Source organism: Alexandromys fortis, unplaced genomic scaffold, assembly GCF_014885135.2.
Source record: "Alexandromys fortis isolate MF-2015 unplaced genomic scaffold, M_Fortis_MF-2015_v1.1 scaffold_116, whole genome shotgun sequence".
Classification (NCBI taxonomy): domain Eukaryota; kingdom Metazoa; phylum Chordata; class Mammalia; order Rodentia; family Cricetidae; genus Alexandromys; species Alexandromys fortis.
Genome location: NW_026067998.1, coordinates 2,884,068 through 2,900,278, shown reverse-complemented (window position 1 = coordinate 2,900,278; position 16,211 = coordinate 2,884,068). Strand labels below are relative to the sequence as shown.

Genomic DNA, 16,211 nt, shown 5'->3' with positions numbered 1-16,211 from the left:
TAAGTGAGAGCAAGTCATGTTCTGGTAGTGTTTTCAGGATTATTTCAGATGATTCTCTGGTGGGAATCAGCTCCCATCTCCTGACATTTTCTTCTGCTACATAACCTTCAAGGCCTAGTAGAAGGCTTTCTTCTAGAGTGCCTTCTCTATTCTCTTAAGCCAAACAATTTTGTTATCTTATCCATTAACACCATATGATTAATAGTGCATCTCAGTGATAAATAATTTAACAGTATCATGCACTTTGAGTCAGCTCCTTAATTCTGTTGGACAGGGTATAATTTTTGCTTTCTTATTTTTTTTTTCTGTAGCTACACGTCTAATGAAGTAATTTTGAGAATGACAATCTGACCCATTCTGAGCAAGATTGTTGCTTCGTTACAGAGAAAGGGACCGTGGTGACGACCACCCGTCTTGATGTGGAGAAAACTGGCTTTGCACGTGCTCTGTCCTTCTCCATTAAGGCATGCGATGGTGACCAGAGGTGTGCAACCATTCTGACTACTACCTATGTTCATGGCATTAACGACAACTCGCCTTTCTGTGATCAGTATCTGATTAGGTAAGCAGGCAGCAGGTAAACAGGAACTCAGAGTGGGCCCGGAAAAAAACAAGGACTGTTGGATTTATTGGCTGGCTCTGACATTTGGTCATCATCAAGTTGAATCTTGGTTGCTCAGAAACGGTCCTCGAGAATGGCCTGCCGACTGAAAGCCGAGTTTCTGAGATCTGCAGGTGGGGTCTGAGATCAAAGTGACTCCACTGCTGGTTTCAACTGAAGTCCTTCAGTTTTGCTTTGTAAATGGGTTACTAATAGAACTCCTTGAAGAATGATTGCGAGGAATTAATGGTCTAATTTCTGGTACTGCTTCCGCACAGTGCTGAGCAGATGTTATCTTATAATAGTTCTTATTATACATCTGTTAGCTTTACCAGAAACCCTCCTTACTCAGTGGAGTATGTTTCTGGTTAAGGATGTCATTCCTGAGGTGAGAGCATGTCTCATTAAAATGCTTGCCTTGCTAGCACAGGAAGCTGGGTTCAGTGCCTGTGACACACATAACAATGCGAGGTGTGGTAAAAAGCTCTTGTATGCTCAGCACTGGGGAAGTGGGGACAGGCAGGTCCCTCAGGCTCACTCACTGGCCAGGCAGCCTGGTTTACTCAGTAAGTTACAGACCAGCAAGAGACTCCATCAAAAAAAAAAAAAAAAATCAAAACAACCAAAAACCAAACAAAATGGTCGGCAGCCCCTGTGGAATACTACCCGAGTTGTATTTCACATGCATTAACACACATGTGCATACACATGGATCCACACACACACATACACCTGCACATAGCTTTTGTCCTCAGCTTAAAGAATGTAACATTTTTCATCCACCATGCACTGCGTACCTTTCTAAGTTGGAGGATGGTGGATCTCCATATTCAAATCGCTCTAAATGGAAGCAAAAATGATTCAATGGGGTAGGCAAAGTCTTGAGGTGAAGTAGTTCATGAGGGTCAGGGTTTGATGCTAAGCAAGTGGTAAAAACATTTTGAGATTTAGAATTCCTGGATTTTGATATGTGGACAAAGGTTTATATTGCTGCCCGTGTGGTTATTCTGTTCTTTTTTCTCCCCTCACCCCCTGCCATCTGCCTGAGAAACCACCTTCTCTGTCTATACCACTATCCCTCTCCTTCCTTAGGACCTGCTGCCTCTCTTGCCTCCCTCTCTATTCATGACCTGTTGCTGAAGAAGGCTGCTTGTTGGTTCCTGGCTGCTCGGTAGCTCAGACCTGAAATAATCACATAGAAACCAGATTATTTAAATCACCACTTCGCCCATTAGCTCTAGCTTCTAATTGGCTAATTCTTATATCTTAATTTAACCCATCTCCAGTAATCTGTGTATCACCATGAGGTTGTGGCCTAACAGCAAAGTTTCAGCATGCCTGTCTCTGGCAGCGGCTCCATGGCTTCTCCCTGACTCCGCCTCCTTTCTCCCAGAAGTTTAGTTTTCCCACCTAGCTAAGTTCTGCCCTGCTATAGGTCCAAAGCAGTTTCTTCATTCATTAATGGTAATCACATCATACAGAGGGGAATCCCACATCAACTTATACCTATACTCACTCTCTCATATAAGAATTAGGAACTAGAAGCTTCAAAAGAGAGAATCTGTCTTTCTGAGACTGGGTTACCTCACTTAGTATAATAATCTTCACATTAATCTATTTCCTGAAATTTATGTAATTTTATTTACAACTGAATAAAATTCCCTCGTGCATATGTGTGTACCACATTTTTATTGTTCATTGATTAGTTGAGGGACATTGATGACACTTTCATTTCTAACTATTGTGATGAGTGCTATCATAAATCTGGATGTGTTGGTGTAGGCTAATGCTTCATTCCTGGCTGCCCAGACTCGAAATAACCACACAGAAACTGTATTCATTATAACACTGCTTGGCCAATGATTCTAGCATATTCCTAGCAAGCTCTTACATCTTAAATTAACCCATTCCTATTATTTTATATTTTACCAGGAGGCTCGTGACCTGCTGGTAGGGTTTCAGTTGGCAGCTCACGTCTTTCTCCTCTGGAGAGTACATGGCACCTCATTGACTCTGCCTACTCCCTCCTCCTCTGTCTGCTTAGAACTCCCACCTTGCTCTATTCTGCTAAATTACTGGCAGAAACAGCTTTATTCATTAACCAATAAAGGCAAAACATAGAAAGACTTCCCACACCATGAATGTGCAAGTAACTCTGTGTTAGGATACAGAGATCGTTGGGTGTATGCTCAGAGGTGGTGTGACTGGGTCACAGGAGCTTCTATGCTTATTTACATGGTAGCTATACCATGCACTCCCAGCAGTAGTGATCAGTGAGTCCCCTTTCCCCATATTCTTCCCAGCATGTGTTATCATTGTTTTCCTTGGATACAGCCTTTCTCAAAATAGTTTTCACTTTCATGTCCCTGGTGGACAAGGCTTCTAACAGCTTATAAGCAATATACATCAGCTATTTGTGTTTCTTCTGTTGAGAACCATCAGTTCAACTCATTAGCCTATGTCCTGATTGGCAAAAATTTTTGCACTGTTTTTTCTGGGCTACATTCTAGATATAGCCTCCTGTGTGATGCATCTCCTGCCATGTAGGCTGTTTGCTTTGCTGATGGTTTCCTTTGCCATGCAGAGGATTTTTAATTTCCTGTAAAACCCCTTTGACACATCCTGTTCTATTGGGGTCAGGCTTAGAAAGCTCTTGTATGAGCCTCTGTAAGTCTCTTTATATATGGGAAACTGTGTCCTTGTTCCTTAAACATATTCCTGACAAGCTAATGAAAGATGAAACCTAGTCTTGCTTCCTGTCCCACGCAGTCTTGTTGGGGGCCCCAGTTATAATTCTCCAGTGGAGTAATATATATAGGATTTAACAGCAGTATCCAACATTTCATTGTTAGAAAGAACAAATACAAATACAACCTGTGTTTGGCATCTATTTGGTACAGAAATTTGCCAATATTTTCTCCTTCTGCTAGTTCCTATTTATTCTCCCAGGAAGATCATAGTTAATTAACCAAGCCCTACTCTAGGCTTCATCTGTCATAGCTCTGTTCTGCTTGTTTGCTGTAACGGGGCTCTCTATCTTATCAGGGTAAAAGAACAAAAATTTGTAAAGCAGCACTGAAAAATTTAAACAACTAAAAAAAAAACAGAGAGAAAAATGCCAAAGACATGATCTTAAGTCCTTGCTGCCATGTTTTAGGAGAAGGTCAAGTGGCCAACTGGGAGACAGGGGAGTATCCTAATTAAAGGGAACTAGTGATTGGCTGTGGATCTCTGCACCTGCTTCCATTAGTTACTGGATGTAGGCTCTATGATCACAATAGGGTGGTCACCTATCTGAGGACAGGGGAAGGCCAGTTCAGGCACCCTCTTCGCTATTGCCAGGAGTCTTAGCTGGAGTCGTCCTGGGGACAGAATAGGAGGAGAGGAGGGAGGGGGAATGATGATGGTTGGTATGTTAAATGGATAAACAAACAAATAAACAAACAAACAAATAAAATTAAAAAAGGGAAGAACTAAATCAGCCATTGCATAATAGGTAGTATTTAGAAGCTGAAGACTGATCACCTGGGGTAGTGAAATCCAAAGTGGGTGGATGCATAGAAAGGTGAGACAATCTACTGTGGTTATAGGATGGCAAGGACCCTTGGTCCCTTTCGTCACATGAATTTGTTCCTTTCTTATAGCTTTGAGAAATGCCCAGCAGAGCAACTGAAGGGGGGAAAGATGAATTGGGGCTCACAGTTCAAATGCATCACGACAAGGAAGGCATAGATAGGCTCTACAGTCCGTGGGAAGGAAAGCATATGGTCTGCGCTGTTCACATGTGGACAGAGAAGCAGCCAGCAAGGCAGGAATAAGGAATAAAGTGAAGTTTAAGTTTCCAAGACCTGTCCTTAGAGAAGTACATTTTCCAGCTAGCCCCATATGTCCTAACGCCTCCAAGAAGAGGGCCACCCACAGAGGACCTGGTGTTTGAAACGTAAGCCTGTGGAGAGAATTTTAGAGTCAAACCATATCCATCATCCAGATGTTGCAGGGGAGAGCAGTCCCAGAGAATGAGTTGATTCCAACTAAGGCCCTCCCCAAGGATGTGGTGGCCTTGATAATTTTCTTTCCCAAAGAAATACCCAGCTGGGTGCAGGAAGGAAGCGGCTAGGAAATGGTCACTTAAATGATGCTCTAAAGAGGGCTTGTCTTGCAGGCCGGGCGGTGATGGCGCACGCCTTTAATCCCAGCACTCGGGAGGCAGAGGCAGGAGGATCTCTGTGAGTTCGAGGCCAGCCTGGTCTACAAGAGCTAGTTCCAGGACAGGAACCAAAAAGCTATGGAGAAACCCTGTCTCGAAAAATAAAAAGTAAAGAAATACATTAAAAAAAGAGGGCTTGTCTGCGGCAGGATGGACAAAGCACATATGCAGACCTTATCACAGCTAGTGGTTATTTACGGAGAAAACATTACCTTGTAAGAGAATGCCCATCTAACCCGATTTTTCTTCTTGAACAATTAAACAGGTACACAGGCAAGGAAGAGATTGCCAAGGACACAATAATTGCAAAGCTCACGTGCCACGACCTTGACAAGCCTCCTGACACAATTCATTATGCACCAAGCTCTGGCCCCGTAGGCTCTGGACAACTATTTGAGCAAGTGCCGAATGCTGAGAATTTCATTCAGGTGAGCCCCTGTGGCTGTCATTCCAGAGTGCTTTTCCAAGAAAATGGTCATGATCAATAGGAACAGGAGACAACCTGATACAGTAGAGAATTCCGAGCCCCTCTGTTGTCTTGCCAGAAGGCATCTGGGCACGTTTTTAACCATCTTGTTCCTGCCATCATTTTCTTCATATTATAATGCACACAAAATAATTCACTTCCTATTTAACTTGGGGAATCAGAAGCTAAAACACATGCTGATTTCCTTGGAGGCGAGTCTCTGTGACAGCGTATGTGACAATGGCTTGTTCTCCTGGCACAGGAAGTAACTGATGTCAGCTCCTCTTGTAGGGAGTCAAACTTTCTATTGGAAGAGCATGAAGACTCTAGATTTTTTTCTTTCTCTACACATGATGCAGTCTTAGAAGCAGTTCCTCTTCATAACCCCCAGTTCCTATAGCATTTATTTGCAGAGTGCCAGTTGGAGCTAGTTTTGGAAGTTCCTTACTCCGCTATCACCAACTACCCTCAATCTACCTATTCCCGCTCTTAGCCAGAAACACATGACTGAGAGACCCACAGATGAGAGCCCTTTGTTTCTCTGATCCTAACCCCAAGTTTTCTTGACAAATTCCACAGCTACAAGTAAGTTCCTGCGTGCATATGAAATTTGGGAACTTGGGCACAGAACCAGGCTGCTTACTGGGCTGGTACTCATTTTGCAATACAAACCCAAACTCTCATCTGTAAAATGGAATTTTGGATAAAGGTGGGGGATTTGTAAGCAATATTCTAAGACTTGAGTGCTCACACAAGCTTAATCTGTAGCTGAATGAATGCCTTTATCCATCGCCTACCTCTAAGTGATTTCTGTGTTTCCACGTCTATCACATAGGTATCAAATGCCACTTATTCCTAGGAATGATCTCCTACCATCAAACAGTGCAGGTTGCATGCCACCTATGAAAACATTTAATCTACACTTACAACTATTTAGTTATTGATCCTATTAGATTGTAAGGTTTACACACATTTCTAAGTGGTTACCATTTGTGAACCAAAATGTGCTATACTGCTTGGTTCACAGAGGATACTAAGGATAATTCCCTGAACGGTTGAATGAGCCATATGATGAATTTTAAAAAGAGAAACTTTTCCATCCTGTTCCTTCCTGACTGGAGATGGAGGAGGAGTGGATGGGCAGGGGACTAGATTGGAGTCAGGGCCGGGGGAGGGAACAGGAGAGGAAGAAGGAGGAGAAACTGTGGTTGGTATGTAAAATAAATGAAAAAAAAAGTCAATAGAACAAAATAAAATATAAAAAAAAGAGAAGCTCTTTCTGAACCTGGAATTCTTGGTGCCATATTGATTCATTTATTTTTGCTAAACTGAGATTCAGGCTAGTACTACTGCAGGAGAGGTTCTCAAGTTTCTGATATCTTACCGTCACCGCCCATGCCTATAGCTCTAACTGAAACCTAACAGTACTCAGAAATGCCTTAAAGTAGTATCTTATTTATTGGTATATTTTATGTAGATGAGTGTTTTGTCTGCATGCACATCTGCACACTAGAAGAGGAAACCAAATCTCATGGGATTCCAGTCAATTATTTTGCTTGCAGCAACACAATTAGCATGCAATGCAGGTTATGATCTGTATCTTCTTCCATGCTGAAGTATTTCCTCCAAAAGTAAGCTTTTGGGAGGGAGTCTGTGACATCCTGATGTTCCACCAAAATGCTGACTTACGTGTATCAGACTCAGGTATCCTGAGATGTCATCCCTAGGAAATACAAACGGCCACAGGCACTTTTCTGGACTGACTTTTAAAAGCATGTACATGAAAAGTATTGGTTCTGGGCTAGTTGAGAGGCCCGTTAGGTTAAGGCACCTGCCTGGCAATTTGGGTTCCATCACAGGTGTCTACAATGTGGAAAGAATGGACTCCTTCATCTTGTCCTCTGACTGCCATACATAAGCTATAGTGTGTGCCTGCACGTGTACGCACGCGCGCACACACACACAGATGTGTAAAACGGATAAATGAAATTTTGATTCTATTTTTCTAAAATAATGTTGTTCTGGAAGGTTACCAAAGAGCTGGATTATGAAAGCCCAGAGGTGGTTGCAGCAGGACACATTTATGAAATGATGATTTCGGTATTTGATGACCTACACCCATCTCATACAGGTAACCGTAATGGACTTTCCAAGGCTGGTCAATATGTTATAAAAATTCATCATATTGGGAGAATGAGACAGACAAATGGGAGTTTCCATCACTGGGAACCCTTTGCACTTCTTAGTAGCACTTAAAATAGAATTTTATATCTTGGTATGACTAGAGATCTTAGGATTGGAAAAAGCAGGGGTGTGGGTTCCAGTTCTTATTCTTGACTATATATGTATGTGTGTATAACATAAATATAAGTATATATTTAGCATAAAGAATTATATATACATAATACCTAATACCCCTGACTTGGAAAGAGCTTGGTATCAAGAAACATATAGCTCAAACATATTTTTGATAACTGAATGTTTTAAAAAAACATTTTAGTTAAATGATATTACATGACGTAAAGCTATTATTGATGCAAAAAAATGAGTCACTTGCCAAGTTCCATAGCTCACGAACTTGGTGAATGTTCTGGGCCTGGCTACTGCTCTGTCAAACAAGGTCTCGTCATAACTTTCCCACCGGTTTGTGCCAGCCTAGGGTAAACAAGAGTGTGGGTCAGTGAGCTTCAGACTGCTTGGTTATCAAGTCCTTGGCATCTGTAGATTTAATAGTTAGAGTTCTGCTGATTGTGAGCTAGTAGCCTTTGGAGGTACAAGTTTGAATTGGGTGCTAAGGATCTAGAGCAGAGTGATTAGGAAGTGCTTTACTAAATGAACTGCCCAGTGCCTGTTTCTCTTGGTTTACTCTTGTGTAATTGAAAACATACATCAAGTTGCCCAAGGGATTGGTAATTGCTCAATCAGCAGTTCCAGTCCTTGTTTGTTTTTGACATAGAGATTTTTCTGGGAAGAGATATTCTCAGAATTTTCAGGTTCCATCTGCTGTTAATGTGCTGTCTCTCAAACCTGACAACTTACTGGGGTCATGTGGCCCTGCGGGTTAATTATAAATGGAAAGTTATGGAAGAAAACTCAAGTTTAATAGTAGCATGACAGTGAAGAACCTATGTAAGGATGACAGCTGGGTTTCTTCTCCTGTAAGAACTCTGAATCATTGCTGATGGTTGCCTCAGTCATTGGGTTAGGATGAATTTTGAAATGGCATCTGGGACAAATAAGGAAGCGTTTTTTTTCTTTCATGGATGTAGAAGGGTGGAAATATAGAAGAGGTTTGTTTTTCAACCAAACGGAACTGAACCATGAACTGTAATCAATACACCCAGGATGCTCTCAATCTTTCTTGATTCTCTGCTAGAAGGATTTTAGTGGAGTTGCCACGATTGAATAGGAATGATAGGAATGCTCCCCACAATGTTTGAATGCTTGGTCCCCAGATGGTGACACTGTTTGGGGAGGTTGTAGAACTTCTTTGAGGTGGCTCCTACTGGAGGAAGTGAGTCCCTGGAGGTAGGTCATGAGACCCATGTCTTGAGCCGGGCTCTTTCTGTCTTTCTGTTTCCTGATCTGCTGAGACTTGATAAACAAATGCCCATCGCTTCCTCCTGCCACACCTTCCCAGCTTTAACCAAGAGTCAAAATCCTTTCTCCATTGTCTGCTTCTTTTAATATCTTTATTAATATCATTTCTGTGACCAGAAATGTTACTAACACAGAGACTAAGTTTAAATGATGGTTTATAGCATCATACAGCTACCCAGAGAAGTGCTATGTTGGGGGCAGGAACCAAGACATGATCTCTTACCCTGAAGTATTTCTGATTTTTCTTTGACGGTACCAGTAGACCATCATGAGAAGTCTATCATGTAGCTCAAAGTGACATTTTAGGATGTGTTATTTTTCCTCATAGCTAAATAACTTTCTTATCTCATCAGACTTGAACTTTTTTGAACAGAAAAGAGATAAAACATATTTTTCAACAACATCTCCCCTCTGATCCTCACACCCCAATATATTCACAGTAATTGTTCATAAAATAGACTTGCAAAATTGCACATTTGGTTCCTTCTGTTTTTATAGGCCAGCTAATTCCTACAATTTGGAGTCTTTATGGATGCAATAAAAAATCAGAGTATGGCAGGGCTGTAATGGCACCTGCTCTTGCAATATATAAATGGGTTTATTGAGAGAAATGTACAGCTTTAAAGTAAACCATTTGTGTCTGTAGAATAGCACTCTTGAAACTTTCTAAGGGATCAAGGATACTGTGGAGATTATGACGGAAGTTGTGAACATTATCCTGGAAAGTGAACATAATAGTATATGCTGGGAGGCAAAGTATGCCATAACGTTTCTGAAACGCAGGTCGTAGAGATCTCAGGTTTCTGTTTGACCTACATGGCACAGAGTTTGAGGAGAGGTGCTATACCAGACCTCTTTCATAGGTGAGACAATCTCTTAAAGGAGAATTTCATAGCTAGCCAAGTCTTGGGAGGAACGCTTACCCGGAGATGCACAATACATACTAGCAGAGAGGAACCTCGAGAAGTCTTGCCATAAAAGCCTCTTCATTTTTATTTAATTTAGGACTTAGCATTTGGCACATTAATATCTCAGAGATGATATTAACCAATATAATTTGTTTTGTCATCTACTCCTTGAATTTTTACCTTTGTTACACTGAACCATGAATTTAATTCTGTTCATCTCAGTCTCTTTCTTGTGAAACCAGGGCAGTAATACCAATGTCCTTAGTGCTTTCTATGCTGTGTTATAATTCTACTTTAAAACTTTCTTGCTTTCAAGTTTCTTCTTTTTAGGTTTTAATATCAAACTATTTTTTTCAACAACTATCTAATAGGTTACCTTAGCTTGTTAACCTCAAAAACAGAGTTCCTTCTTTTGCATGCAATGTGCAAAAATTGCAGTAAATCTTTTATTTTTTTACCACACATAATTATTTGATTACATATGTGTGTGTGTGTGTGCGCGCGCGCGCGCGCCTCATGAGGGGAAGGCTATGCCACAACGTGCATGTCGAGCTCAGAAGACAACTTTCTGGCATAGGTTCTCTCCTTCTACCATTTGAATCTTGGGGACTGAACTCAGGCCATTAGGCTGAGCAATCTGCCTGACCAGTAGTAACTGCTTTCTTAGCATTATTATCCTTTGCAAATCTTTGTTGATCATGATCTCCTCTGACTTTAAGTCCACACTGGGATGTAGGAGATAAACACTGACTGATTGATTGATTGATTGATGAGAAAACTGAGCTTCCGAGAAGTTAAATCTAGTTTAAGGCCATAGAATTTATGGTAATTCCAAGCATTAAACATGGCTTTTCTGAGTCTTTTTCCATTTTGCCTTCTAAGTTTTAAAGCATGGTGCTGTATAATAGTTATTTAGCACTATGTATAATGTATAATTATAACATATATTCATGTATATGCAACTATACATAAATATGTTACAATTTAACATATATTCATGTATATGCAACTACCCATGAATATTTATTATAATTACATACTTTCTACAAGAGAGTCTCTTCACGAGGGGACGATAAATGTGAAAGTAAGGGTGGAATTATAGCTGCTCACACCACATCCACAATCAGGTCGTAGAGACTGAACAGGAGGAAGGGGCCAGGTTGTAAAGCCTCAAGGGTCACCCCCTAGCCACCCACTTTCTCCACAGAAAATCCTCTTCCTAAAGGGTCTACAACCTTTTCCAACAGAAGTCCCTTCAACTGAGAACCAAGTATTTAAACACACGAGACTGTGGGGGACATTTCACGGTCACACCACCGCTGTGGCCCTGAGAACACACAGTGTGGGAATGGCAATCATTTGGAGGACGAGACTTCGATGGTAGTTTCATAATGCTGTGCTAATTCTGTAACTGGAGACATGTTTCAGTTTGTAGAATAAAGCAACATAACCATACTAATTCACTGCGCCATTTTACAGTGACCGTGACTATCCTTGTGGAGATCGCTCCCGACAATGATTTCAGCCCCAAATTTCAAGCCTCACATTATGTGTTTTCAGTTCCAGAAACATCAGGAGGTAAGAATGTCGTCCTTTCTTAGACCTTCCAGTGTCTACAAGGAAACACTCACCAGGTCTCTACTGAGTGACCAATGGAAGGGGAGCACGGACATATAGAGAACACAGCAGATACAGGAGCACTGTGGGTATCAAGTCCTCTGGGAATTGTTTATCTTCTCTGGCGATGCACTCAGGGTGTCATCCTGATGATGGCTCAAAGGCTACCTTGGGATTTCATGTCAGTGTTAGGATTTGTTTTTGTGATGGAAAAATGCACGTTATTGACTTGCCTTCATTCCTCACCCATTTTGCCTCCGAACAATGACTCAGTGTCAGCAAGTAGGGACAGCGAGGTTATTATCCATAAAGCACAAATTTTATGGACAACTGGGGTCAAGGTTTTAGGTCCAAAGTCAGTATTATGGCTAAGGTTCGATCTATTGCAGTTCTAAACTAGATATGAGTTAGTACGTACTAGCTAGTCTGATTCTATTGGAAAATGCAGCAGTGGTAATAGCTGTGATTCTGTCATTCACGCAGGGGTCAAAACAATTGGCTTCAAACCTGTCTCTGCTACCATAAGATAATGATCTCTGGTAACTCACATCTCTATGTATCTTTGAGGGTTTCGTTTTATGGCAATTCCATAAGGACTAATTTTTTTATAGTATGAACATTTGAAGAGTAAATTTAGCTGATTTCTTAATAAATAAAATTATTTACTTTCTAAAATGTAAACGTCCAAAATAAACTGTCCATGCTGTTTTGATATAGAGATGCCCATGCTTACTTAGCAGAAGAGCATCCTGGTATATTTAGAGATAAGGTTTTCATTTGTCCAAAGCACTCCAGCAAAAGAGCCAGGCCATTATTCTTTTAAAAGTTCACCTCTTCACTCAGTTTCTACACTTGAATAGAAAATCACTAGTTTTTTTTTTTTTTTTTAAATGTTGTGTATTGGACAAGGCCACAGAAAAGTTCTGAAATATCTAAAAACATTTGGCTCGGGAAAAGAGTTTTCTTGAGCTTTGGAACAGTCATTCACCACTTTGTGTTTGAAGACACGCCACAACAAACTTCTCTAGAAGTTAGAGGAAAGCGCAGGACCTGGGCTCCTGGAAGGGACTGCTTCTGGAGGCACACCAGACAGTAGGGGGCCCTTGCTGCCATTCTGCCTACAGCATCTTTGAAGCTCTGCAGTTATCTGAGACTAAATAATAGCTTCAAAGTCCCTGTTCTCATCTCATGGCTTTGATGTCCCTGAGAAGTTGGCAGTCCTTTCTTCAGCTTACTCCAGTAATGCGCTGCAGAAAACTCCATGCCTCTTCCTCCCCTATGTGTGTGTTGCTAGGGATTCAAACCCAAGTCTTCCAGAGCTTTTGTACAAATTAACGGTAGTGCAAGTCCTGTACTTTTGAGTCCTCATCTGTAAAGTTAGGATAATAACTGTTCCATAGAGCTGAGAGGATGCTTGAGTGTATGGCTGACATTCCATGTGTGTGGACCAGAGAGCACATGCTAGCTGTCGCCTATCAGGAATCTTTAACTATGTGTCTCTGTGGGAGTATGTGCACATGAGTATGGGTGTTCACCGATGCCAGAAATGCCAGATTGCCCCAGAGCTAGAGTTAGAGGCAGCTGGGAGCCATCAGCCATGGGTACTGGTAACCGAATTTGGGCCTTCTGCAAGAGCACTGTTTGCTCTTAACTTCTGAGCCATCTTCCCAGCCTAGTAGCTGGGCTGTTTTCCCACTGACAGTGATAGCTATACTGCTGATGTCTCCTGAATGCCGGTAGTTTTCAGTGTGCTGGAACATCTTCCTTTCTTTTTTTTTTTTTCCAAAACACAAAAACAAAAACAAAAACGATCCCTTGATTTTCCTTATTAGAGCACATGAGCTGAATGATTGGAATTGAAGTGTTGGGATTTTTGTTTTCTTGCTTTGTTTCAAAGTCCTCTTGAGTCATTTTCTTAATTAATTACATCATTTCTCCTTTCCTTTCTTCTCTCCAAATCCTCTTACCTATTTCTCTTTGCTTTCTTTCAAATTCATAGCCCGTTTTTTATTGTTATATACATACATACATACATACATACATACATACATACATACATACGTATGTATTGAGATATTTACTAGAGAGACAAAACCTCAGCAGTTCAAACTACCCTCAGGATGACACTGTAAATGTCAAAATACACTGAACACAAATTCACCCTCAGAATATCAATCCTTATATCTAGAGACTTGGAGGATATCTAAATACTACGTTAAGTACCTGGGCATGAGAATGTCCAAAATCAAAAACATTGATGACAACTTATGGGTAGAGAGGATGTGGGGTAAGGGAACATGCCTCCATTGTTGGTGAGAGTGCAAACTTGTACAGCTGCTTTGGAAATCACTATGGTGATTTCTCAGAAAATTAAAAAACAACCTACCTCAAGACCCAGCAGTACCACTTTTGGGCAGATAACCAAAGGATGCTCAACCATGCCAAAAGGACATGTGCTCAACTATGTTCATAGCAGCATTATTTGTAATAGCCAGAACCTGAAAACAACCTAGAAGCATTTCAGCCAAAGAATGGATAAGGAAAATGTGGTACATTTACACAATGGAGTACTATTCAGCAGTAAAAAAAAATGACATCTTGAAATTTGTAGGTAAATGGATGGATCTAGGAAAAAATATGAGTGAGGTAGCTCAGAACCAGAAAAATATATAATAAAAAACATGTATTCACTCATAAGTGGCTTTTAGACACAAAGCAAAGAAAAACCAGCCTATAGTCCACAACTCCAAAGAACCACGACAAGAAATAGGACCCTAAGAGGGACATACATGGATCTATATAGGCAAGAGAAAAAGACAAGATCTCCTGAGTAAATCGGGAACATGGAGGTCATGGGAGAGGTTAGAAGGGAAGAGGGGAGAAAGGGAGAGGAGAAAAATGTATAGCACAATAAAAGCAATAAAAAAATAAAAGGAGCTGGGGATGGTGGGACTTGCCCACAGTCCCAGTACTTGGGAGGCAGAGGCAGGTGGACCTCTGTGAGTCTGAGGCCAGCCTGGTTTCCACATCGATTTTCAGGCCAGCTCAAAACAAAACAAGGCAAAACAAAACAAAACAAAATCTTATACTAATATAATTTTTTCCATGCTGAGTTGATTAGCACAGAAGACTTAAATATGTCTAGCAGATTATGGAGATCTATAATATTTAAAGTAGAAACCTATAAGATGTGATGAGCTAACTAAGATCTATGAAGAGATGTAGGTGTAGGCAAAGGAACTCCTTTATCAGTAGCGACTTAGAAGAGAGATGGAAATTGAATCAGCTGGGTTGCCGGTCACAAGGGAAAATGTGTTTCATTTCCAGTACATTTTGATGAGGTTTGGCAGTGTTTCGAGCTCCATAATTACTCTCTTTAAAATTCAGCTAAAGATGCTCAAGATAACATTTAGACTTTATTGAAAGGTTAATTTTGCCCCTTCAGAAGAATACACTTCCCATTGTACTTAACCGGGTGTTAAACGTGGAAACGATCCTATCATTTTCCACGTCTGCATGCCAGAGATCAGTTTCATTGGTTCTCTCTTCTCCATGGCCATGTGTCCATTGCAGTACCCCTTTCTTAATAGGGATGCTCTGGCTCCAACAATAGATGTTTTCCCTTCTGCAACTGCCAAAATAAGAAGCCTTCTCATCCATGAATGCGCTTCTTCTGTTGTTGATATCATAAACTGTGTTTGTGGCCTACTTAATAATTCATCACAAGAGATGAATCCTGATTAAAGGAGGATGCTGGAAAAGGAAATATCCTTTACGTTTGAAAGTGTTGGGGATGGCACACGAAATGCTTTCTTCTTCATCATGGCCCAGGGGAAGCACCCATGCACCTGTTGGTGAGCTGGATAATCATGTAACAGAGATCATAATTCAAGTATAAAATGATTGAAGAGAGGCCTATCCTTGCTGTAATCTCTTGCCAAAAGAATACTGTGTAATGGCTGTTTGCTGATGATATGATAGTTTACATAAGCAATCTCAAATATTCTACCAAGGAACTTCTACAATTTATAAACACTTTCAGTAATGTAGCATGATACAAGATTAACTCAAAAAAATCATTAGCCCTCCTTTATACAGATGATAAAAGGGCTGGGAAAGAAATCAAAGTAACAACACCCTTCACAATAGCCACAAATAGCATAAAATATCTTGAAGTAATTCTAACCAAACAAGTGGAAGACTTGTACAAGAACTTTAAATCTTTAAAGAAAGAAAGACACCAGAAAGTGGAAAGAAGTCCCATGCTCTTGGGTAGACAGAATTAACATAGTAAAAATGGCAATCTTACCAAAAGCAATCTACAGATTCAATACAATGACCATCAAAATCCCAGAAAAATTCTTCACAGACCTCAAAAGAATGGTACTCAACTTATAGGGAAAAGCAAAAAACCCAGGATAGTCAAAACAATCCTGTACAATAAAAGAACTTCTGGAGGCATCACAGTCCCTGACTTCAAACTCTACTACAGATCTATAGTACTGAAAACAGTCTGGTATTGGCATAAGAACAGACAGGAGGACCAAGGGAACCAAATCAAAGACCCAGATGTTTGTTTGTTTGTTTATTTATTTATTTATTTATTTATTTATATTTATTAAAGATTTCTGTCTCTTCCCCCCAGCCGCCTCCCCTTTCCCTCCCCCTCCCCAATCAAGTCCCCCTCCCTTGTCAGCCCAAAGAGCAATCAGGGTTCCCTGCCCTGTGGGAAGTCCAAGGACCACCCACCTCCATCCAGGTCTAGTAAGGTGAGCATCCAAACTGCCTAGGCTCCCACAAAACCAATAGGTG

At 40.8% G+C, this 16,211-nt stretch overlaps 1 protein-coding gene across 3 annotated transcripts in view; it reads left to right on the top strand.

Moving 5' to 3' along the window:
- Positions 1-16,211, top strand: part of LOC126512653 (cadherin-related family member 3-like) — a 73,189-nt gene that overhangs the window by 38,446 nt on the left and 18,532 nt on the right. For all 3 annotated transcript variants that reach the window (XR_007595115.1, XM_050160532.1, XM_050160533.1), the window contains exons 8-11: positions 385-562; positions 5,074-5,236; positions 7,303-7,405; positions 11,262-11,360. Coding sequence is in view for 2 of the 3 variants with exons in the window: in XM_050160532.1 (XP_050016489.1) it covers positions 385-562; positions 5,074-5,236; positions 7,303-7,405; positions 11,262-11,360 (543 nt within the window). In the remaining variant the exon portion in view is untranslated. The remainder of the gene's footprint in view (positions 1-384; positions 563-5,073; positions 5,237-7,302; positions 7,406-11,261; positions 11,361-16,211) is intronic.